Source organism: Crocuta crocuta, unplaced genomic scaffold, assembly GCF_008692635.1.
Source record: "Crocuta crocuta isolate KB4526 unplaced genomic scaffold, BGI_CrCroc_1.0 scaffold246, whole genome shotgun sequence".
In the NCBI taxonomy this organism is placed as follows: Eukaryota; Metazoa; Chordata; class Mammalia; order Carnivora; family Hyaenidae; genus Crocuta; species Crocuta crocuta.
The window spans coordinates 3,786,032-3,809,987 of record NW_027531902.1 but is presented as its reverse complement, the minus strand read 5'-3'; the positions used below and the strand labels follow the sequence as shown (position 1 = coordinate 3,809,987).

Below are 23,956 nucleotides of genomic sequence, written 5' to 3'. Positions count from 1 at the left end.
CTCCCCCGGGGGGGCGGGCCGTTAACCGTCTTCTGAGAAGACCCGGGTGGAACCCTCTGGCCCGATCGGCCCGCCGAGCCCCCAAACGCCACTGGCTCAGGTACCCGCTAACGTGCGAGGGAACCCCTGCGTGCCGACCAATGGCAGCGAGCCTTACTGGGCGGGTAGCCAGCTGTATCCGCGGCCAATAGGCGAGAGACTTCTTGTTTCCTGGCAGAGCGGGGTCCCGGCACCGCGGCGCTCGGGTTTTGCTTGGGTCCTGGGTGGAGGGCCCGGGTGCCGGGGCCCGAGGTGGCGCCTCGCTAACGGGAGAGGGAGCGGGATCGCCGGCCCCGAGAGAGGCAAGGNGAGTGTGGGTCAGTGTCGCCCATTCATGCCTCCGAACCCCACCCTGCCGACGGCGAGCTCGGTCAGTGTGAGGTGAGGGTCTGTCAGAGTCGAGAATCACCCCTTACCCCATAGTGGGTCTCTACCAGCCACATTTTTAGGGGTGCTCAGAATACCCATCGCTTACCCACAACGACTGCCAGCGTAGCTTTATTCAGGGACTCCAGTGCTTTACAGGGCGGGAGGGGGCTGGAAACAGACCCATGCCCTACCTGGAACCGAACTACGGTTTTCAGGTGAGCAGGTGGCTTCTGCCTTGTTCCTTTTGACTTGGCAAAGGCCATAGCCTTCCAGTTTTCTTCCATTAATAGGCGTAGGGTAGTAACAAAAAAGGAAGAACTAGCCCTTCCGGAGGGTTCAGGGAAGCAACAGACGGTGCCTGGTCAGTACTTGTGAGGACAGAGGAGTGGAGAGAAGCAGCTGCCCATTGAAAACTTAGAATCTTGGCTCTCGCCGCTGCTCTGCCCTGCTGCAGAGTGGGGAGCCTGTCTAGGAACGAGAGATCCAGGACGGCCCGTTTTGAAAGATGGCCATGTGTCGTGGTGGGTGTACCTGGGCTAGGCTTGGGAAATCTGCCCCCTCCAGTGTTATCCTCTAGTCTTTGGGCTGCAAAGCAATTTGGACTCTAGCATTTTTCAACATAGTTAAGCCACGGAGTACTTCATTTTGGAATAGCTGAGCTGGAGCCAAACGGAGTCCCTTTAGGTCAGTCATAACCCTTTGTGCGGGGATAGAATCCCGTTTTCTCTTAGCCTTTGCTAGAAGGCCACTTCTGCCTTTTCTGAGGTGCAAAGAGCCTCCTGCTTCTTAGGGCACCCCCTAAGAACAGCTTTCGTTTATCAGGAGGTTCCCAAAACACTCGTTTTCATTGTTCTTCCTTCTTCCTGCGCCACCCCCCACCTCGCCCCAGCTCTCAGGGCCAGAGTGGGCAGGAGGATGCTTTCCCGGCCTCACCATGGAGCTGCGCTGCGGGGGACTGCTGTTCAGTTCTCGCTTTGATTCAGGGAACCTAGCCCATGTGGAGAAGGTGGAATCTGCGTCTAGTGAGGGGGAAGGAGCAGCAGGTGGGGGGGCATCAGCCCCCAGCAGCAGCATCGCCTCCTCTCCTGACTATGAGTTCAACGTGTGGACCCGTCCAGACTGTGCTGAAACGGAATTTGAGAATGGGAACAGGTAAGGGGAAACGGCTGGGGGTCTCACTTAGCAGCCTTACAGTGCATACCACTGGTACCCTTCCTCTCCACCCCCCCTCCCTGCCCCCTCTGTACTGAATAGGCCTTTGCCAGTCTCGCCCGCTCCAGCTGTCCCATGTAGCCTCTCTCCAGCCCTCAGTATATAATGACCAGTTCCTCCTCCTCGGGCCCTCAGGTCATGGTTCTACTTCAGTGTCCGGGGAGGAACTCCAGGGAAACTCATCAAGATCAACATTATGAACATGAATAAGCAAAGCAAGCTGTATTCCCAGGGCATGGCCCCCTTTGTGCGCACGCTGCCCACCCGGCCACGCTGGGAACGCATCCGAGATCGGCCCACCTTTGAGGTGAGTTCTCCATGAGGAGAAAAGGCAGACTTGGGTGCTAAAAGTAGGAGAGGGAAAGGAGAGGGGAGTTCCCCTCGCCACAGAGGAGCAGGCAGGTGGGACACCAGGGTTTTGGTACCGGCTTCCCCTCTAGTGCTGGCTGGAGCCCAGGATAAGCCCCTGCCTCGGGAAGCCTACCAGGAGCCGATTGTCACGTGGCAAGTCCCAGAGGGAGGGAAGTCGGGCAGTGTGTTGAGGGTGTAGGGTCAGCTCCTGGGGATCCCGGTAGGAGCTTAGTTCTCACACCAACAGCCCCTCCCTCTTCCTCCTCTGCTCCTCAGATGACAGAGACGCAGTTTGTGTTATCCTTTGTCCACCGTTTCGTGGAGGGCCGTGGGGCCACCACCTTCTTCGCCTTCTGCTACCCCTTCTCCTACAGTGACTGCCAGGATTTGCTAAACCAGCTAGACCAGCGCTTTCTGGAGAACCACCCTACCCATAGCAGGTGCCAACCCCACCCTTAACTCCTTGCCGCTCAGTCCTCGACCAGACAGCACCTCTGGAACTTGCCCCAGGAGCCCCCAACCAAAATGTCACCAGTTGCTTTTCTGTACAGAATGTGGGACTTTGGGTGCCTTTGACAAATATGCTTCTGTGTGACCATGACCTCAGGATACCACCACCTGCATTCTACTCATCCACCTGCCCAGTTCAAGCCTCTTGATATCCGAGCTCCCATCAGTTATCCCGAACTTAGCACTGCCATTGCTCAGCACACCTTTTTTTTCTGTCCCAGCAGAGGGCGAGTCTGTGTACAAAGTAATCCATGGTAGAGAGCCATAAACTGGGGAGAAAACAGCGTGTTCCTCCTGTCTTATATTCCACATTCTAGTAATTCAGTCTCTGCCCAAATCCTCAACCTCATTTAACACCGTGAGGGACTATAAGGCCCCAAAGGTTAGAGTGAAAGAGCAGCTCCTACAGATCCTAGGCTCATGATGAGACTCACCTTTAGCCAGGACTTGAGGGACTTCTCCTGGAGATAATGACTTTTATCCCCACAGCCCCCTGGACACCATTTATTACCACCGTGAGATTCTTTGCTATTCTTTGGATGGACTTCGTGTAGATCTGCTAACGATCACTTCCTGCCATGGGCTTCGAGAAGATCGAGAGCCCCGGCTAGAGCAGCTATTTCCGGATACCGGCACTCCTCGACCATTCCGTTTCACAGGCAAGAGGGTAAGTGGGAACAGCATAAAGATAGTACCGTGGCATTTCCTTAGCTCCCGGCCCTGTTGATAGCCTGAGGCCATGTTACCTCTGGGTGTCTTGGCCATGGCCTTAGCCTGCATTTGGAGGCAAGTGTGACTGCTCCCCTCCACTTCCTGGGCCCCTCCCAATATACTGTTAGAATGTCCACACCCTGTATACTATTAGAGGCCCCCCCCTGTACTGTTAGAATGCCTGTTCCCCCGTGTACTGTTAGAGTCCCCCCCATATACTGTTAGAGGGCCTGCCCCCCCCCACCCCGGTGTACTGTTAGAGTGGACCTAGCGAGTAACTGGCCTAATGACCGCTCTCCTCTCCACCTCAGATATTCTTCTTAAGCAGTAGGGTGCACCCTGGGGAGACTCCATCTAGCTTTGTCTTCAATGGCTTTCTGGACTTCATCCTTCGACCTGATGACCCCCGGGCCCAAACCCTTCGTCGCCTCTTTGTCTTTAAGCTGATTCCCATGTTGAACCCTGATGGTGTGGTCCGGGGCCACTACCGGTAAGAAGCCTCCCTGGCCTGTCAGGATTGTTCCAGGCCCTCCATCTCAATGAAATGCTAGCAGCCTCTCCTTTAACTTCTTCTGTATTTCCAATCCTCTGGCACCCGGACAAGGGCAAGCCCATCTCATCGTCCAGTGACAGAGGAGGAACGCGGCACATCTAGCGGCACTCTCTGGAAGGAGTAGAGTTAGAATAACCGCAGTCTGGGTAGAGGGAGCGTGCGTAGGTCTCTGTGGTCGGGGTGACAGCCCACCAAATAGAGGGCCTGTTCTCATTCATTCTTTCCTAGTGCAACCTGGGCCTCTCATTGTATAAGTCAGCCTCCCACAGCCCCCCTTTCATTGACTCTCATGTCTCCTTCACTGGCCCCGCGCTCTGGACTCTGCCTCAGTCTCTATTTTCCTACAGCACAGACTCGCGTGGAGTGAACCTGAACCGTCAGTACCTGAAGCCCGATGCAGTCCTGCACCCAGCCATCTATGGGGCCAAAACTGTGCTTCTCTACCACCATGTGCACTCCAGACTAAACTCCCAGAGTCCCTCCGAGCACCAGCACAGTCCCCGTCTCCCTCCCGATGCTCCCCTCTCTGACCTCGAGAAAACCAACAATATCCAGAACGAAGCTCACCTTGGGCACGCACCTGACAGGGATAACCCTGAAGGCTGGACGCAGACTGAAGCGGCAGAACAGAAGCCCAGCGGCATGTGGATTCTGCCACACCAGTCCGCCGAGGTTGCACAGCCGGCGGCCGACGCCATCCCCCCACGAGAGAGTGGCGTGGCTTACTATGTGGACCTGCATGGACATGCTTCCAAAAGGGGCTGTTTCATGTACGGAAACAGCTTTAGTGATGAGAGCACCCAGGTAGGAATCCACAGAGTGCCATGTGAGCATGGGCAACGGTGCAGGTCAGGAGATAAAGGTTAGGCCATGGACAGAGGGAAGGTGGTCTTGTGGTAGGAAGGCCTGTGGCTGCAAGAGGTATTCTCCCTCTTCAGGGGCAAGCTTCAGAGGGCCAAGGGGGGGTGGCGCTTGGGCTCTGTGTCTGTCTTTACATCATGACCTTGGAACAAAGGCCAAGCTGTCACCATCGTAGTCTTTATTCTACGGTTTGGGATATCAGGGAAATAGGAAAAGTGTGCATTATTGGAGAGAAGAAGTTAAGAGCTTAAAAAGAGATAGAAGTGTACCTGGAAATAACATCAAGCACACAGTAACATTCAAAAAACGCTGGCTATGCTGATGGCTGTAATGGTATCTGCCGTGACCTTAGTCACATGGCCCCCTGCTTGCCCCTTCCTTCTTTCTGTCCGTCTCTCCTGAATTGCCTTGTTTCTCCCTCAAACAGGTGGAAAATATGCTGTATCCAAAGCTCATCTCCTTGAACTCAGCACACTTCGACTTCCAGGGTTGCAATTTCTCAGAGAAGAACATGTATGCCCGAGACCGCAGAGACGGCCAGTCTAAGGAGGGAAGCGGCCGGGTTGCAATCTACAAAGCCTCAGGGATAATCCACAGGTTGGGGGGAAACTGGGATCTAGCTGATGCAGTAACTTCCTTAAAGAAAACCGTACCCAGTCTAAGGTGTTTGAGGAGCAGGGGACGACCCAAGTCTTCTCAAAAGACAGGCTCACCATCAGCTTTACTGTCTAGCCTGAGAGGCTGACTTTCTTAGGACTTCTTGGGCACCTGACACAGTGCCGAGGTCAGTTGCTAGTTCCTAGCGATTAGCACTTTTCTGTTTGTATCCACCCTTTTCCAAGTGATTATTCCTTAGACCACCCAGGTAGTCCTCCATGGTTCTGTCCTGATTTTGTCAGGGCAGGACACTAATAAAGGTCTCTGTGTCTTAGCTACACACTTGAATGCAACTACAACACTGGACGCTCAGTAAACAGCATCCCTGCGGCCTGCCATGACAACGGGCGGGCCAGCCCCCCTCCCCCGCCGGCTTTCCCCTCCAGATACACTGTGGAACTGTTTGAGCAGGTATGAACACGGGATACCTGGGGAAAGGGGGAGCCTCCAAATCTGGAAGGGTCTCCACTCCTGCCAACTAAGGCCCTCTGAAGAGAGGCTTACTACTGTCACCATCTCACTGCTGTGGGTATTTTCCGCAGCTAACATAGGGGCAGGCCCCTGACTCTGATGGTGGGGGGAGACCAAGGAGGCACTCTTTCTGAGTTCACACCGTGGAGAATCCCCAGCGCATCTGAGTCAGAGTCTTTGCCTTTTGAGCTTGTCTTCCTCCTTTTATTGGGTTTGTTCACTCTGGGCTTAATAGCAGCACCTCTACAGTGGTCTTGAGGACCCCAGGGTCCTAGGGCACACAGGGCAAGTAGACAGAGCTGCAGGTTATAGAAGAGATTGAAACACCTCCTCCTCCTGGGAGCGTCCCTTCCTGGCGCCAGCCAGAAAGCACACTTGCTCTTGCCCATAAAGGATGAGGGTCCCAAAATGAGCACCGGTTTAGGGAACGGCTTTAAATCTGCCGAGATAAACAGTCCTGGCACAAAATGTAGGGTACCTACTGAGGAGATTTGGGGCCCGGCCTCCCCTCCCCTTCCACTGTGCCATGCAGCCCACCCCAGCTCAGCAACCCGGGCTGGAAGGAAGTCCCAGACGCTGAGCCAAACTGGATTATCCCACAGGTGGGCCGCGCTATGGCCATTGCGGCTCTGGACATGGCGGAGTGCAACCCGTGGCCCCGGATCGTGCTGTCGGAGCACAGCAGCCTCACAAACCTCCGCGCCTGGCTGCTGAAGCACGTGCGCACCAGCCGGGGCCTGAGCAGCTCTGCGAACGTGGGCGGCAGCAAGAAGAGAGGCTCTCGAACTCCACCCAAAAGTAACAAGTAAGACCCGCAGGGTGGATGGAGGAAAGGGTAGGCAAGTGCAGCAGGGCTCCAGAGCAAGGAGTTCCCAGGGATTTGTGTTCCTCCCCTCTCCAAAAGGGCCACGTGGTGAGTATTTTCAGAGCAAATTAAAATTGGTAAGATGAGTACACTTTTTGAAAATGGGATCCTCTTCCCTCTTCCCTGAAGCTACAAACTTCTAGGCATCTGAAAACCAGGCCAGGGGATTCCCTGCTCCAGAGCCTGGCACAAAATTAAATATAATTGGTGGGGGAGGGGGGCTGTGTGGGTAGGGGCAGGTCTTGACCTCCAGTGGTTGGGGATGACCAAGGGCTCCAAGGGCCAGCGTCAAGGGAATAAGGAGGGGAATTCACTATGAGCTAAGCTGCCCCGAGACAGCCCCATAGCCCTTAGCGTGTTTTCTGCAGGAGCACGTATATGTGAACAGGGCCTCCCAGGCATTCTAAGATCAGCTGGTGTGTCCCAGGTTAGACACCCCGTCTGTGGACACAGATTCCTCCCCTATGCCTTGCAGTGAGCCCCTGTGCCTTTCCACCCGAGGTGCAGCGGTACTGAGCATGAGAGCCCGGGTAAAGCCTTGGGACACAGCCTCCCTGGCCCAGGGCTCACTGGCACCCGCTTGCTTCCCCACAGCGGCCTGCCGGCCTCCTGCTCCGAAACGCCCTTGAGCCGCGCACGCAGCTTTAGCACCGGCACAGGCGCCGGCAGCCAGCAGAACTCTCCACAGATGAAGAACTCCCCCAGCTTTCCTTTTCATGGCAGTCGGCCCTCAGGGCTGCCAGGCCTGGGCTCTAGCACTCAAAAGGTCAGCCACCGGGTGCTGGGCCCCGTCAGAGGTAAGCCAGTCTGGGAGCCCCTGCAACAGGTGTTCAGTTGTTTGGGGAATTGCTGGGGGAAGTAAGAGCTTGAAGATGCACACTTGGCTGGGACCAAGAGGTGAATCAATAAAATTAGTTTATAGCAGAATCTGCAGCCTCTCCTGCGACCTTGGTGTTCCCTGCGCCATGAGCCCCAGAGCAGTACTGTGTGTGGCACAGGCAGGAGAGTCCTGGACACCTGGGCTTCAGCACGTGCTGGGAAGCAGGGCGATTTCCAAGGACAGAACACTAGCCGCGACAGGGCCACACTGAAATGTGGAGCCTCCGAATCAAGAATGGGGTCAGCCTGTCCTGTCAGGAGCAGTATGAGGAACTGTCCTCAGCATGCACACTGCAGCACTGCAGGATGGCGACCCCTCTCCAAGGTCTCTATGGGAGGAAACTGTTCCTGGCTTCAGAGCCTGTTCAGAACGTGGTCGCAGAAGGATTCTAAGCCTTCCAGAGAAAAACGGAACAAGTACAGACAGCTTCTGTTTGAGGCTTACAGTACAACAGTCTGGCCCCTTCCAGCCATGGCCACTGCCGCTTACCTTTGCATCAGTACCCCTCGGGTTGGCTTGATGAGACCCTGCCTGATGAGAGAGTGTGGGTTCAAATGTATACCAGAAACAGATGGGCTTTTAGGGAAAGAGAAGAGGAAGAGACCATGGAGCCATTCCTTGGGGGTGACTCAGACTTTGGTGGGGAGAGAGTGTTATAGTGCTACTTCCGGAAATACACTAAACCCCAAATCAGTATTGTATGTGGCCTCTGAGCTGGAGACACCCTGCCAGTTTGGAGGCTCGTAAGCTGGAACTAAGAGCTCTGCTGAGCTCCAGGCCGCACTCCTCATTAGCACTCCCTGGTGCAGACCCGCAGCGTGCCCTGGGCGGTGGCTGTGGGCCGCCGACTGCCCTGGCTGGAGCAGCCGCAGCGGGGAGAGCAGTGTCCTTAGCAGCTTTGAGCAGTAAGACGGTTTGTCCCTGGTGAGCAACACAGTTGCCCCTGCCTCTATTCCACGTGAGATTCTCCCATTTGGAGAGGATGCTTTTGTACAGTGTATTTGAAGGAGAGCATTAAACTACTAATACTGCCGTGTATTTAAATAGCATTAAACAGTGAACAAAACAGTATCACGTATATATTTCATTTAATCCTCATAAGGACCCTGTTCGGTGGACGGTATTTCCATTTTTCTGATAAGAAAACTGAGGCTGTTTAAAAGTGATTTGTCCAAGAGATCACAGCTCTTAGGTGGCGAAGTTATTCACTTACCATTATTCAGACTTCTCTAATTTCTTTTCCTTGTTTCTTTGTTGTTTTTTTTTTCTTTTTGTCAGCCTCTCCTACCTCTTCACTCATAGCTCCCAGGAAGGGATGTCAGCGCCCTAAATTCCCCTTCCCTGACTACAAAAGAGAAATAGGAAAGAGTCTTCTCTAGGCCCAGGTCCTCACTGGAGGATCCTGAGCAGTTTTTCATCAGTACTTTATTATCGTCCTCAGCCCCCACCCCAATGCAGAGTGCCATATGAAGCTCCGTCAGTGAGAGACATGTATTCTCTTGTCTTTGTTACTTCCCCAAGTAATGAAGAGAAAAGGTACATATTCAGTGCTAAGTATTTCCTGGTTGACTGACTTGAAATTTAACAGGGGACACAGGACAGTAAACAACATAAAATCACACTATGTCATAAACACAGGGCACTGGGGGAGCCACCGTCATGGACCACTCAAGAGTAAGTGGCCAAAGAATGTTCAGTTGAGCAATGATTTTGAAGAATGGATTGTGGCGTATGGCTTGACCAGAACATTCCAGAGCTGAGAGTGGTAGCCAGGGTCAGTGCTGCTGTGCAGAGAGGACAAGAAGCAGACAGACCGAGCTGGCGCAAAGGGCCAAGCCCTTCAGCACAGAAATTGGGTGGAGAGAGGTTGGAGGATGAAGTTGAAATGTCTTGAAAACAAAGATGATGAGTTAACTGAGACACAGGACGATTGCGTGCTTCAGAGAATGATGGGAACAGAAGATTTATGCAAGAGTGGCCTGTGAACTGTTGTATGCATTGGACAGGCAGGGGGAGGGGAATCCTCACAGTAACTGATACAGGAGACAACTAATGGCTGTACCGGGTCTGGAATGGAGAGATAAATATGTGCATCGGAAACAGAGGTAGCAGGATTCAGTGATGGTGGAAGAGAGGCAAACTAAGAGTTTCAAGGTTACAACCCAAAGGGAAGAGTCATGGTGATGTTAAGACATTGTTTGGAAGAAAAAGTGTAGAGTTTATCTATTTTAGACATGCTTGGATGTCATGGGCTATCTCTATGGAGATGTCCCGCAGGCAGAAAAAAGAGCCAGCCTGTAGAAAACGTGGCATCAAGGTTGGATCTAGGCATCATCCATACACAGGTGTGGGTAAAACACGTGAGAAGTGATATCCCCCAGGTACATGAGTTAAGAGGCAGAAAAAAGGAGGTGGCTTAAGGAAGAGACACCCTGGGGACTTGTGTAAAACTTGTGACACCTAACAAACTATGTCTCCAAAGTCAAAGTGTTCAGAAGAAGGTTACTAATTATACCAAACAGGAATAATGGAAGGAGGTGAAAGGTCAGAGCGCTGGAATCTTGACTCCAGGTGCTACAGTTTTTGCTGCTTCATCCCCCGGAGTGCCTGAGAGGACTCCAGGCCTGGAGACTAGCCCCGGCTTAGGATGGGGACCTGCAATGCAGACTGTGGTATTGGGACTTGGCATCTTTAACCAGCCCTCAGAAAAACAGCTTCATTTGTCCAGTTGATCTGTCCTGTAGCTTTGTGCGAGTTCCTGGTTCCGCACATCTGGCTCTTTGGCCCCTGCCACATCCAGGCATACTTTGTCTTCTGAGATAGGAAGAACACAACTCCCATATCTCTAAGATCTAACTATAAAGCAGCTATACTTTCCAAAGCCCAAACTGAGATTGTGATCTGATAAAACATTTCCTTCTTACTTGTAAATTTAGAAGAAACTTCCCCATGTATAAAAATATCACATTTAACTGTATACTTAATTCATGACTATCCTTTACTGGCCAGAACAGAGCAGAAGACTGGGCTTACCCAGAAAATTTCAGAAAAGATCTAGGCAGCCCAGCCAGAAGCTTAAAGCAGAGGTTAGGGAACTAGGCTGGCAGGTTCTATTCTCAGGACTGGAGAATGAACATTTTAGGAGGCCACCAGGCAAGACAACTCAGGGTGAACAGGAATGCTCCAGAGACAGGACACTGCAAGGAGGCTGGACCCCACCCCACCCCCATCCCGTGGCCGCAGTGCCAGGAGCTTATTTACCTAGTTCCCCCAGCTGCAAAACACATCCTGAGCAGCACCGTCCCAGTTATGCAGCCAAGTGCCCGGCCAGTGGGCGCAGGACACACAGCAGCAGCTGTTGCTGCAGAGGAAGGCCAGCTCCCGGGAGTAGCTGGTCCAGTGACTGAGTCAGGAAGTAGGAAGTCAAAAGCCTGCAAGTTACTGGAGCAAAACAGAGCCTGAAGGAAGTCCTGCTGGGGTGAGGGTGGATAAGTCAACCAGTTTCTCCTGTCGGTCATGCAGGGCATAGGGCTAAGGTGAGGCCGGTGGGGCACCCAGGACTCAGGGCGGGCTGCACCCCAGGCACCTCATCCTAGTCCCGGCCCTGGAGTCAGGCAAGTTCCACCCAGTAACTGAAACACATTCCCTGGCCCTCTGGCCTTCCCGGCAGGACCCTGATGTAACACAAGGGACAGTGTAAAAACGGAGGCTGTCAGCTGTCCTCCTGCCACGGCCACTGTCCTCCCACCCAGCTCTGGTACCTGCAGTTACTAGAACTCTGTCCTGGCCTCGGCCATGCCATGGCTCAGCCAACGGCTGCTGCTGGGCAAGTCCAATGGTGAGTAGAGGTTCCTCTGAAAAGTGAGTCAAAGGACAGAGGAAGAATGCCTCCAGCACCATCACTACTTTTACTTTTTTCACTGCAACCAAGTTTTGTGGTAGATTAAAGCCTGGGGGCAGGAAATATTTCCCCACACATCTATTTATTCCCTTAGTACCTTGCATTTATGCAATGATCAGTGAATACTTTTCAAATGGATAAAAGAAGTTGGGAGCTGAATGATGCTTGTCTCGCCTTTTCCCCCCTTAGAGGACATAAATCCGGTCTGCAATCATCACAGGGATTCAGTACGACCTAGGGTGCTCCATGTAGGGACCGTTCAAAGATGCCAAGTCAAATAACTGTTCTTTACATTTTGAGACCTTTAGAATATCCATTCTAACTCCTACACTGGGGAGATCAGTGTGGCTCTACCTCAGACCTCTGCCAGGATTCTCCTACTGCTCCCCAAATGGAATCTACAGTTGATTACCATAAAATACAATCTCACCACCTCTGGAAGCAGAGCTGACTCACATATCACTCTCCCCCCAGCCTCAAGCCACTGTTTCTATAGCTTAGAACCAAGAACTAACAGCTGGGGCTCCTCCCTCAAATCCTTGTCTCAATGGGGACCGAGCAGGCCTGGATTATATGGGGGCAAAAGTCAAAACATGAGAAATGGGGCTGTGTGCTCACACTGCCAAATTTACAGGCAGGCCTGGCCAGGCTTTAAGACAGTCTTTTAAGGGATACCTGGGTGGCTCAATCAGTTGAGCATTCAACTTGATTTCAGCTCAGGTCACAATCCCAGGGTTGTAGGATTGAGCCCTACATTGGGCTCTGCATTGGGTGTGGAGCCTGCTTGGGATTCTCTTTCCCTCTGCTTGTCCCCCTAACCCTCCCCCAGTGCACATGTGCTCTCTCTTAAAAAAAAAAAATCCTTTAGGTGAAGGTTAAAATGCTATCTTTAAATGCCTTATCCTTTCCATTATTAGGCCTTTCCTAAACCAGACTGGTCTCCTATCCTTAAACTCTATTAGGAGCAGAATTCTTGAGTTGTATCCATAGTGTCTTTCCCATAATACTTATATTCACACTGACATTTTTTATATCATAGGCCTGTTCTGCTTCATACCTTCCTGAGTGTTACTTGGTTTCTTACTACAACCTAGAAATGTCCTAAAGCCTCTCATTTGCTTTCTTACTTGCTCTCCTCCTTACCTTTCCTGGGGTGGGTGAGGCTTCCTCCTTAACATGATTTCAAAATGCCTCTGTGTAGAGATACTCAAATCATCAAGAACCTCACTATTTCCATCCTTGATCAAGTTCATTTCTGCCTCCTATACACTGTGATCTGGATATCATCTTGATACCAGTGTTTTACTAAAGAATCACATGATATTAGTGTTTTATTAAAGAATCAGTGTTTTACTAAAGAATACTGGGTTCTACAGTATTTCTAAGACATTGGCAGTAATGATTCAGGCTGACTGTGGCCAGGAGTCTCTGACTTCTGTTCTTTCACTGTGTGTCGCCTCTTTCGTACCCTAAGGTCTGTTTGTTATTGTTTATTATTGACTTATAATTGACGGTCTGGTTAGCTTTGACTCTTGGCTCTAATTGGTACTCTAACTGGTACCCAGCCTCTCAGCAAACGCCTCAAAGCTAGAGTAGCTTCTGTCCTGAAATCTCTCCTTTTCATCTGTTCCTTATTCATGTGTCAATTTTTAAAAACTGAGTTTGGGACTTCCAAAAGTAGTCTTGTCACTGCTGGCTACTGCTCATTATAGCTGGCCAACATTGATTATTGTCACCTACTTCTTCAATTAGAGGTGTTTTCCATCTAATACATGTTGCTTTGTTAGAAGCCAAGTGTCATGCTGGGACCTCCACTGACTTCAGCTCCATGAAGGTTAATAGCTCATTCAGTCTGAGAGCATTTGGCACCCACCATCCCTCTGTGATGAGAAGGACCTGAGAGCCTCCCAACACCATCCAGTCACCATCTGCTCTCAAAACTTGTAGCAGTGAGGCTCTAGCCACAGAGTGGACCAGGAAGAGCTGCCCCACAGGGTAGAGCATATGTCCTTAGACTCAGGGAGATTACTGAGCCAGCCCATGGTCTATGGTGGGTGTCTGCTATTCGGGAAGACAAAACCTTTCCTAAAGTCTCTGGTTTTCTAGGCAGCTTTTTGTAGGCACCAGGATATACAGACTGGAGAAGACAAGGTCCTTACCCTCAAGAGATTCCAATTTCAAACAGAATATTAGTGAACAATTATTGAGTACCAGGTACCAGGCTTGATCATAGTACTGTACATGTACTAACTTAGTACAGTACATGTACTAACTTAGGAGACAAAAACCATAAATAATTACTACCCAAGTGAACAAAGGACAATAAAGGGAGAAACAGTCAGTTCTACCTGTCATGTCAAGGAGGCCTCCCAGAGGTGACACTTGAGATGGGACATGTCACGATGTCCCAGGTTTCACTAGAAGAGGAAACAGACACCGCAGAGGAACCACGCAGCTAGCAGCTACAGGGGCTATAGCAGAGGGTGTGAAGGACCAAGTCGGCCTCCTACCAAGGATGGGCAGACTGGAACCACAGTGGGTGGAGCACTGAATGCCACAGTAAAAGGTTGAGGCTTTATCCTTGAAAAGACCTTCAGTATCTCCCCTTGCCTAAGCCAAATGACTTTTGATCAGGTCTACGTTTTGGAGTAATTTCTGGCACCCGTGTGAACACTGCGGTTGTAAAAGGGAACAGATTCAAGCAAGGGCGACAAGTGGGGAATTTTTTTCAAAAGCTTGAATGAGAAAAGCCTATAGCTGGACACTGGCCATGGCAAGGGAGAATGGAGGAGGAATCCAAGCAAAAGCAGAGGCAGAACTGTCCAAATTTGGTTAAATACACATCGAAATGTGAGGGAGGAGTCAGAAGAGGACACTGGTTTCTAGCGCATTTTTCACCAACATAAGGAGAACAAAGGCAAGGATGGGAGATTGGTTTTGCTGGGGTCGTGGAGACTGCCAGGCAGAGATGCCACGGGGCCACTGGGCCGCAGCTCAGGAGAGAGGGCTCCAGAGCAGCTTGGGAGGGGAGAGTATGCGTGGCAGGAGGGGACCAAGGATAGGATGGGGGAGGGGCACTGGCATTTGGGGGCAGGAAGAGTAGTTGAAGGGAGTGGTTAGAGCTGGGAGCCGCCTGGGGAAGTCGTGTGTCAGAAGCCAGGCTCTGTAACCTCCCTGCCAGAAGAATGAAGGGGCGAGGGAGCAGGGTGGATGCTCAGAGAGGAGAGTGAGGGCTTGCTGTGACTCGGGTAACTGGAATAAACAGCGGAGGTCTTTCCACCCACCTTATATTTACTTCCAGAGAGGGGTGGTGGTGTGAGGACAAGCGCGAGGGCCAGCAGGGCACTGGAGTGACAGGGCCTCACTTACTTGCCCTTTAATCCCCTTGTGTCCCTTCCCCTCAGAGCCCCGAAGCCAGGACAGGAGACGGCGGCAGCAGCCACTGACCCATCGCCCCACTTCAAGCGGCGTGGCCCCGTCCTCAAATCCTGCCAGTTCTAGCCCAGCAGCCTCACACAGCGTGGGCTCCTGCCTCCTGCCCGGCTCACTCAGCGTATCAGGTCTGTACCCACTGCCACCGAAATCTGGGTTGGCCAGCCTCCTGCCTTCCCTACTCCCCAGGGTGAAGACCAGACTCCCTACTAGGCTTAAACCAATCCCTTCAGCTCTTCTTTTTTGACTTGATGCAGAAGGTTAATGCAGGCCTCTCCATACCAGGGGCATCAGTTTTCCTCCTGCATTATCCCAAATCTCTGAAGCACCCATGCCCTTGTACAGGAAGCTGGAAGTTAACGGACATCTTTGTGTAATAAAATAAGTTACCATTTCTTGAGCACCTACTATGGCAGGGGCTGATCTAAACACATCATCTCACTTGCGACCCTGAGTGCCAGCTCCCGATTCAAGCTTCCTGACTCCAGGAACTGGGCAACAACGGACAAAACTGACGGACAAAAAAAGACCGAGGCCCTTCGCCTGTCATCACGGCAAATACCGTGTGACCATACCATCCACATAAAACTTTAGGCTGCCTGCTCTCCTTTTAAGTCATCCACCCAGCTGTGTACAGGACTGGATGGAATGATTCCCAAGACTCCAGTCCAACATCTTCTAACTCTCTCAGAGCCCACTTCTCCCAACCTGTTAACTCTCTTCAATGGGTAGCCCTCAAGCCACCAGCCTTGGGTACTGCCTTGATCCTTAACACTTACTCATTTGGACAGGAGCGGCCCTGAAGTCTGCAAATTCATGGAGTAGTTTAGCTTGATGGGCTGTGTTTCCAGTTGCAAGCTGCTACTCCACCCCTTGGACCAGACTAGAGCCTGCCGTGCTCCTCACCCAGGGGCCGTTTTACCCACTAGGGAACATGTGGCAAGGTCTGGAGACATTTTTGGTTGTTACAATGGGGAGGGGACAGAGGAAGAAGAAATGCCATCTAGTAGGTAGAGGCCAGGAATGCTATTAACCATTCTGCAATGCACAAGACAGGCCCCCACAACAGAGAATCATCCAGCCCAAAATATCAATATTGCTAATACTGAGAAACCCTCTGCTAAAGGAAGTTACCTCTTCTTCTCCGTGGCCCTCTACCCTGATACCAGTTTTGTTTCCTAGGGAGCAGCTGCTCACTCCTGTCCTCAGGGGACAAGCCAGAGGCTGTCATGGTGATTGGGAAAGGGCTGCTAGGGTCTGGACCTCGGATCCCCTGTATCAGGACACGACTGCAGGTAGCGTTTTGAGGTCTTCCCCAAACCCCAGTGTAACAACTCTGGCAGAGGCCAGCACAGCGCTGTTCATCGGGGTAGCGGGAGGGAAACTGCTCAGCACTGCTTTACAGCCTCCCCCCAGCGGTATCAGAGCTGCTCTGGTGCCGGAGCGCCTGTCTGTCCAGTACCCCCAGCCCTTCAGCCAGGATTCTTGCTTGCTTCCAATCCGCATCCCTGCCAGATCTCCCCCAACCTCAGCCTGCTAGCTTTGGCATTGCCTGCCCCTGCCCTTAGCTTCTCCTCTCTTTCCGCCCAGACCTGCCCGAGGAGAGTTCCCGCCAGGAGGGGTCCCGGATTCCCCAGGTAACACATCTGGTTGCTGCTCCTAAGAACAGCTGTGCCACCAACTCCCGATTCAGTCCAGAGTGCTCATGTTAAACTGGCCGCAGCTGGGCACAGACAAGAGAGTGGATGCGTGAGGCCTAAGCTGCCCTGGCAGGCACTGAGGCACAGAAGGCTCTGAGAGAGACCCACCAGCTCTCCAACCTCTTTCCAAACACTGCCTCTCTATTCAGCCAGATGTGAGCCATGATACAGCCTCGGAGGTGAACTGCTAGATCCTTGGGCCTCACCTAGTCAAGCAGGACTTAAGAGTGTATAGTCATAAACCAAACCCAAGAATTCTCTAGCTATGATCCTGCCTTACCCTCTCAGCTAGGGACAGTGCCCAGAAATTCAAGGTCGCCATACCGGTGTTGACCCCTGTACTACACTCTTCTGCACGGAAAGTCTAGAAGCAAAACCAAAAGCAAAAAACTTAATGGAAGAATCCAGCCTCTCAGCCCACCCCCTGTTCACACAGGCTAGGCCCAGGTTGGGCCAGGGCTCACCGCCGACTTGCAGAGGGATGAGAGGCTCTTCGGGCCCCACATCCCCTATACCCTGGACCAGGGAGAGCAGTGAGCCGGAGCCGGGACCCAGCTCTGCACCAGGGTGAGCACCCGGGTCCAGTCCCTCACCCTACCTCTCACTTCTATCCCTTCCTTCCCATTTCTGCCATTCAGGATCATTTTCTTCCTTCCTTACTTCCTCTGACCTCCAAAAGACTAAAGGTACTTTCAATAAGAATCTAGTCCCTGATTTTTTTCCCATCATGACCTCAGTGTTTGTTGACAAGAAAACAACTCCTTGTTAGGGCCTAAGGCCCAGGAGCCGGCTCGTTCCAGCATCAGCCCACCTATCGTTAGCCATCTCCCCTCTTGCATGTCCAGCCTGTCAGACAGACTAGAAGAGGGGCAGAGTTTTCACAAGCCTGATTCCTGTCTCTTCTCTGTTGCAGGCTGCCTCAGGCCGGGCCCCCACGGCCCCGCTCTGCCCCTGCCTTTTCTCCTATTTCCTGTAGTCTGTCTGACTCCCAGTCCCGGATATGTTACAGCGGGGGGCCCTTGGGCCAACCTGAGGTTTGTTTTGTCTCTAAATCACCCCCACTCACTGTTTCTCCCCGGGTCTGATGCCTCCATCTTCATGCCCAGGACACAGCCCCAAGACGGGGTACACAGTGAGAAACGTGCTAGCCCCTTCCCTCAGCTGTGGCTTCCATGTGACAACCGTAAGGCCTGTGTGAATGAACAGTGAATACCAGCCACACTGTTCTGAGGCGTCGCAGAGCATCACCCTGAGACAGGACAGAGCAGAAACCTGCTACCCCGTCCCTCCCTCCACAGCACAAGATTTGGGGACCACAAAAATATATATCTATATTTTTATATTGGGGGGAGGGAGTAGAAAAGAAAGCCCCTATACTGGGCCCTACTCAGTGGCAGCTTCTTGTTCCATAGTTAAGGAAGACTTTGAGGAAATAAAGGTTGTTTGGAAAAATCCAGGTGTAGTTGCTTTGTATGTTGTGATGGGTAGAGGGATGAAGTGAAGTGTGAAGGCCCCTCACACCCTCCATCTTGCCTCAGACTATGTCCTGGAACCCTAGAAAAGAGGGGGAAAGACCCGAGGTAAGGAAAATGCTGCAGCTTTCCTCTGGGGAAATCCTTCAGGCATCAATTCCCATCCAACCTGTTCCCCCTTTACATTTTTGACAAACACTTAAGGTCCCCCACCCCGTCCCACTTCACCTTTCTTGTCTAGGACTTGGGTCTACAGGAGCCAACCCCTAACTCAGTGCCTCTTGCCCCCAAATTCTACATCTTTCCAACCCCTCCCCGCCCGCCCCCCCCTTCATTCTGCCTAAATAAAAGCCTAAACAACCTTGGAGAAGTGAAGACTACTTAAATGAAGAGCCCAAATCCGCATACTCGGATGGCACCCTCAGTACCTTTATTCCTCTCTGTGTCAGTGTCTTCTTGTACCCAAAGGCCCAACTGGGGCATGGGGGTACCATGAGGATGGGGGCAGGGGAGGATTAGGAAACTCACCCCCATTCTAGCAGAAAGCAGTTTCAGAGGGAAAGGGCAGGGCACTGTAAGGCATTCCCTATTGAGTGCGGATAAAGGGGCTCAGTTCTGGACTGTATCACGCTTGGCCCGGCACTCTCTGATTTGAAGTTTCGAACCCTGCAGGCCCTGGCGCGGCCTCGCCACTCCACTCTCCGGGGGCTGGGCGCTGCAGCCCCGGACCGTTACCTGGGGCGGAGAAAGCGCCACTTTCATTCCTGCTTCTTGGGATTGTTGACGGCCACGTAGTGATAGAGAACCACAAGCAGGAAAAGCGACACGCCCAGCATGTTGGCGAAGATGGCGAGCTGCACGTCTGTGATCATCCTGCGGAGAAGAGAAGGGGACTGAGCCTGGGGCCGGCTCACTCCTCGCTCAGGCCAGGACCCGTTCTCGACCCCGGGCCCAGACACCGCCTAAGCGCCGCGGAGCGCGCCTGCGTACCTCTCACCTGATCAGCTGCGCTCAACGCGGAGCGGTCTGCGCACTAGCTTCAGGTAGGAGTCCCGGCCCGGAAGTTGGTAGAGCGAGCGCAAGCCCAAACCAGGCACTTCCGGCCGTGCGGCTCCGCCGGAATGGGCTCTCTAGCCCCGCCGTCTCGCCNCCCCCAGACTCAGACCCCTCCTTCCTGCCCTGGCCCCCCGCGCTGCTGCCCACCCTCCGCTTCCCGGCTCGGCCCAGCCAGGTGCTTCCTTTGGGCCCTGCCCTCAGGGTCCCCTCCCTGGCCCCGTCGGCGGCAGAGAGGGCGGCGAGAGGCGGTGCAGAATGGGGAGAGAGCTGGGCGGCCGGGTGCTGCTCTCCTCGGCGCCCGCCTTTTTGCCCCACATCCGCCAAGGGGAACGATCCTGCCTGTGATCTGACCAGTGCCTCCCTTCCCCGGGCTCGTTCCCCCACCCCCGGGGGTGGGCGTCGGAAATAGGGCGGACCCTCCCGGAATCAAAACCCAAACCGTGGGACTTGGGCCAAGTGGGAAATCACCCCCCGGATGCGAGGGAGGGAGAACGGGAGGGAGGGCTGGGACAAGCGAGACGGGCTGTGTGTTCTGAGCAGAGTGGATCACTGAGGCGAAGAAAGACAGTGGGTAGATGGCTGAGGGTCTCTGGTGAGGGAGAGGCCCTGGAGCGCTACAGCCCTCTGCTCCAGCGAGAACCTACTCCCCCCTCCCACCCCCCACCCCCCCTTGCTTTCCCTCCGATTCACCATAAAAGGGAACAGCACGGAGCCAGGCTGGGGCCGGGGGCTGGGCTGTTACTCTGGAGCTGTCAAGGGTAATGGAAGCCAGTTGCTTTGCGGTAGAGGGGAGCCAGGGCTCAGGGGACGCCTCTGCTTCTCTGAGCCAAGAAAAACTACAGGAGCTGCTGTGGGACTGGAGCAGCTGGGGCAGGGGACCGTCTTGCTGCCTGGTGTGCACCATGACCTAGGGGTGCACTATTCCCGAGCTGACTTCTGAGGCCTGGGACCATCAACAGTTGTGTCCTCCATGCTCTAGCACAGTGACCCCTAAGGTCAGTCTCTGCCTTTAGCAGTCTGTAATTGCCCCTGGCCTCCCCCATGTCACCACCCCCTCCCCCCAACCTCCACCCAGTATTTCCCAGAAGCTTCCTATTTAGAAGCCCAAGCTCATGTCCCCTCTATGGAAAGCGAAACCCCAGGCATGTCCATCCTGGTGTCCCTCAGAGAGTGGTCTGTTCCCAGCTCCGCTCTGGGAGAATGAGGGTCTAGGTCTTAAAGGATTACACACATTATGCTTTGTGGCTCCTGGAAATTTGAAGCAGATCCAAGTCCAACCAGACACTTAGATCTACTGTTAAAACAGAACCAAACCCTGGAAAGTAGACTTTCTAGACTGCAAATGACATGAGGGAAGGCCTTGGAAGTGTTTCAGATTTCCAAGGCTGTCCTGAAACCAACTGACCTTAGGCTGTCAGAGCTGAAAGGGGCCTTCAAGATCATTTTACAAAGAAGGAAACTGAGGCCTAGGAGGTAATTGATTTGACCAGGACTTTACAAATAGTTTGAAACCGTCACCTGATCCGCTTTCCTCTATTCCATACTCGTGTCAGACTGTGGACTCGACAGGTTATCCTAGGGCCAGGGACAAGAGGAAAAGAATTTGTCTTAGAACCATCCAGAAATGTCCTTCATCTCTGTGAACTTGCTGTGCCTAGGTCAGCAAACCTTTATCAGCCTTGAGTGGGTCATTTGGCCTCGTGCCTGGGGGAACTGAAATTAAAAATGATTCCCAGGACTAAACTAGACTCAGCTAAGAACTAACAAAGCTTGAGAAAAGCTTGGGTGGAAATGAATGTGGGAAGTGAAACAGGCAAAGCGTCATCTTTGGGGGAACTGGAGGAGAGAGAGAATTGAGGGAGGTGGGGGCATATGTGGAGCTTAATCTCTGGGATTAGTGTGACATTTTCAAGGAGAAGACGTGAGGGAAGGATTAAGCCAATGAGTGAAAAAGCAACAAGACCCAGGAAAGGGGCCCGGGCCCAGAGTGCAGAGATGCTGGCTCTTAAACTATTGTACCTGTGGGAAGGGTTGGGAGGAAAAGGAAAATGTGTGCATTTGAGCAGGAGTGGACTTTCGCTCAAGAGTCCCCCAAAGGCTTGAATTCCCATCTGGGTTTGCATAACCCAAGGCCCAATTATTATTCTCCACTTTTTCCCTCCCAATATTCAGTGCGCTGACAGAGGGCATTAGATACGAAATGCCCCTTACTGCTAGGGCCCCCACCTGTCCTGGCCTTGGCACATGAGCTCATCGCTCAGCCACTGATGGTTGACTGAATAAGTTAGCTGTCCAATATAGTGAGGATTTCCCATTGGCACTAGACCCTTGATAAGCCCCTATCCTGGAGAGGTTATAAAATAGATCTTGTCCTAGTGCCCCAAGGCCTCAGCCATCTTGGTCTCCAGAATTCTCTTGACAGTTTCTTTGGACATTTGTGGCTACTTGTCAATACCACTGCCACCGTCGATGTATTTTCTCTAACCTTAGTCTCCACTGCAGGCTGCCTGCTCAACACCCCAAGCCTCCCCCAGTGAACCCAGAGCCACTGGTTTATTTGAGATATCACAAACATTCTATGTCAGCCCCTAGGTCTTGGCTCCTAATTACAGGACTAAATGAAATCCAACCTACTGCAATTGCATTTCAAAGCCAACATTTTTGGCTTGACACACTTAAAATACAACAGATTTTTAAATTTACGGGAGACACCCATTTAAACTTAAGGAATGAATGACAACCGGACAGTGACAAGATGGCTGGGATGACTTTTCAGGTTGTCAGAGGCCCCCTGAAGGGAGAGAGGGTGGCAAGAATAGAGCAAGAAAACCCACAGCAGCAGCCAGGGCGCTCTGAAGTGGGTTGGCTCCCTGCCAAGCCCAGGGCCAGGGCCTAGAACGGACCCAGAGACCAGGGACAATGCTGCAACCTTCCACCGACAGCCACTTTCAAATCAGAATCTCCTGGGACTGTTGCCTTCAAGTCTCCCTGTGTGCTGACCCCCAAGCCCCCTGTGTGCTGAGGGGCAGCCACAAATCTCCATTTCTCTGGATTCCAGCATTCACTTTCACCATCCTGTCTTTTTGCGAACATTTCTGAGCCATCAGGATCACATTCTGAGCCATAGAACCTCAGAGGCAGATCACTCAGTCACATAGAAGATTTGGTGACATCCATTCTCATGGTTTTCAACTATTGCCCTATGAATGGCTCCCAGAGTCAAGACGGAGTCTCTGACCATCTCCTGGACATTTAGTTGAACTATGATCTCATCTTAAACTCAATGTGTCCAAACTAAGGTCATCTTCTTCCAAACCTGTTCTTCTCAACTTACCCATCCTGGCTCAAACCCTGGAATCTCCTCGGATATCTCCCTTACCATGGCCCCTCATTACCCAGGCAAGTCACCAAGCACTCACGGCCTTCTCTTCCCAATCTGCATCATTTTGCAATGTAGAATTTCAAAGGCACCATAGACAGTAGCCCACAGACCTCCAGCAGAGCCATGGGATTTGCTTAAAGGGATAAGACTCCTTAGAGGAGGAAGTGGACCCACAGTCCTTGTGCCCGACACCCTGCCCATTGCTCTTGCCCCCCCATGCCTTCCTTCTGCATAGATATTGAGCTCCTACTAAAACACTTGTAATCCAAGCTCCTAACCAGTCATCTGGGCCTCTCCCCAGATTTTTCACAATCGGCTTCTCTGACTTTCTGCCCCACTTCTTCCTGACACAAATAAGAGCTAACATTTACTGGGCATGAACCATGTGCCAGGCACTATTCTAAATGCTTTACATGTATTAACTCCATCCTCACAAACCTAGGAAGGAGGGTACTGTTGTTACTGACACATTGAGCAATGAGAAAACGGAGGCAGACCTCTTTCCCCAACCTGAAATCTCTCCCCTCCCCCTGTCTCTGTTCTTCCCTCCCACCCCACCCCCCAACACTGCTCAGGCTCTCTCTCTTCCAAGGGCTCTCCTCTGACTCCCCCGAGCATCCAGCTGTCTTTCCCCTCCTCTTACCCAGAACACATCATCCATTTGTCTAGCTCCCTTGGCACGCTGTCTATCCTGCTTTGTGTTCATTTTCTGTTTTGGTGTCTGTGTCTCATTCCCCAGCGGCCCCAGTTTCTCCTACCGAGTCTTACACATGCCTCTGCTACCTGGGCACCGCCGCAGTGCTGCACACAGCACTCTCATCTGCCTCTGTCTGGTGCTTCTCCTTCACTCTTGTAAGCAAGCGCCCTACCACGCAGGGACACCTGGTCCAGAGCANGACAGATTTGGCCATCTCAAGAGGAGCTTTCCGGTGAGCCTGTAGTGTGTGACTGAGTTCCTGGCCTGCTACAGAGGCTATCAGGCTTGCCTCTAGGCTGGGGAGTGACTTCCTTTGGGCTCTATAGATTCAGATACTGCCCAATGTGCCTCCTTCCTTCCCCTCCCCCACTTATGGCCTGGCCTTTACCAAGAAAGGCCTGGGATCCATATTCATTTGTTGTTTTGAGAATAAGTCTCCTGCTCATGCCCTCTCCATGCTTGACAGAAGGCTGCGCCCTCCTTTCCAGATTCCTTTCTTCCTCCTCTGGCTTCTCTGAATTTCCTGCTTGCCTCAGTGGTGTCCTTTTCCGTCTCCTCCCTGGCCCAGCAGCCCTCTCACCTACCCTATCCCACTTCTTCCTCCCAAGTCACTGACCTAGGTATGTAAATTCTAAGCACAGCCCTGCTCTAGACGTGCTGTGTTACCTCGAACACGTTACTTTCCCACTCTGGGCCTCATGGTTCACATCTGTAAAAGGAGGCAGCTGGACAAGATGATACCCCGCAGTGCCCTACAAGTTCACTCCCCTTTCACAGTCCTCCCCTCCACCTCTCCCCTCCTCTCCAGGGTCTTCTCTCCCAGGCGAGGCTTGCCCT

At 52.5% G+C, this 23,956-nt stretch overlaps 2 protein-coding genes across 5 annotated transcripts; one reads left to right on the top strand and one right to left on the bottom strand.

The window, feature by feature from the left end:
• Positions 1-214: 214 nt before the first annotated feature.
• Positions 215-17,968, top strand: AGBL5 (AGBL carboxypeptidase 5). Of its 3 annotated transcripts, none has more exons than XM_077774047.1 (15): positions 215-341; positions 1,298-1,560; positions 1,756-1,927; positions 2,248-2,411; positions 2,971-3,148; positions 3,504-3,682; positions 4,093-4,549; positions 5,034-5,203; positions 5,539-5,674; positions 6,337-6,539; positions 7,194-7,396; positions 14,785-14,940; positions 15,995-16,107; positions 16,949-17,079; positions 17,426-17,968. In XM_077774047.1, the coding sequence occupies exons 2-15, from the start codon at positions 1,343-1,345 to the stop codon at positions 17,595-17,597; spliced, it is 2,652 nt and encodes an 883-aa protein (XP_077630173.1). In that variant the 5' UTR covers positions 215-341; positions 1,298-1,342; the 3' UTR covers positions 17,598-17,968. The 3 variants fall into 3 exon arrangements, with proteins under 3 accessions (XP_077630173.1, XP_077630174.1, XP_077630175.1); XM_077774048.1 differs by lacking the exon at positions 215-341 and adding an exon at positions 371-420; XM_077774049.1 differs by lacking the exons at positions 215-341; positions 17,426-17,968 and adding an exon at positions 16,403-16,449.
• OST4 (oligosaccharyltransferase complex subunit 4, non-catalytic) lies at positions 17,835-19,086 on the bottom strand. 2 transcript variants are annotated; one of them, XM_077774051.1, is made up of 3 exons: positions 18,982-19,086; positions 18,720-18,857; positions 17,835-18,066 (listed from the first exon to the last, which is right to left on the bottom strand). In XM_077774051.1, exon 2 carries the CDS (start codon positions 18,854-18,856, stop codon positions 18,743-18,745), a length of 114 nt encoding a protein of 37 aa, XP_077630177.1. In that variant the 5' UTR covers position 18,857; positions 18,982-19,086; the 3' UTR covers positions 17,835-18,066; positions 18,720-18,742. The 2 variants fall into 2 exon arrangements, with proteins under 2 accessions (XP_077630177.1, XP_077630178.1); XM_077774052.1 differs by having other exon boundaries at positions 18,975-19,080.
• Positions 19,087-23,956: the final 4,870 nt, after the last annotated feature.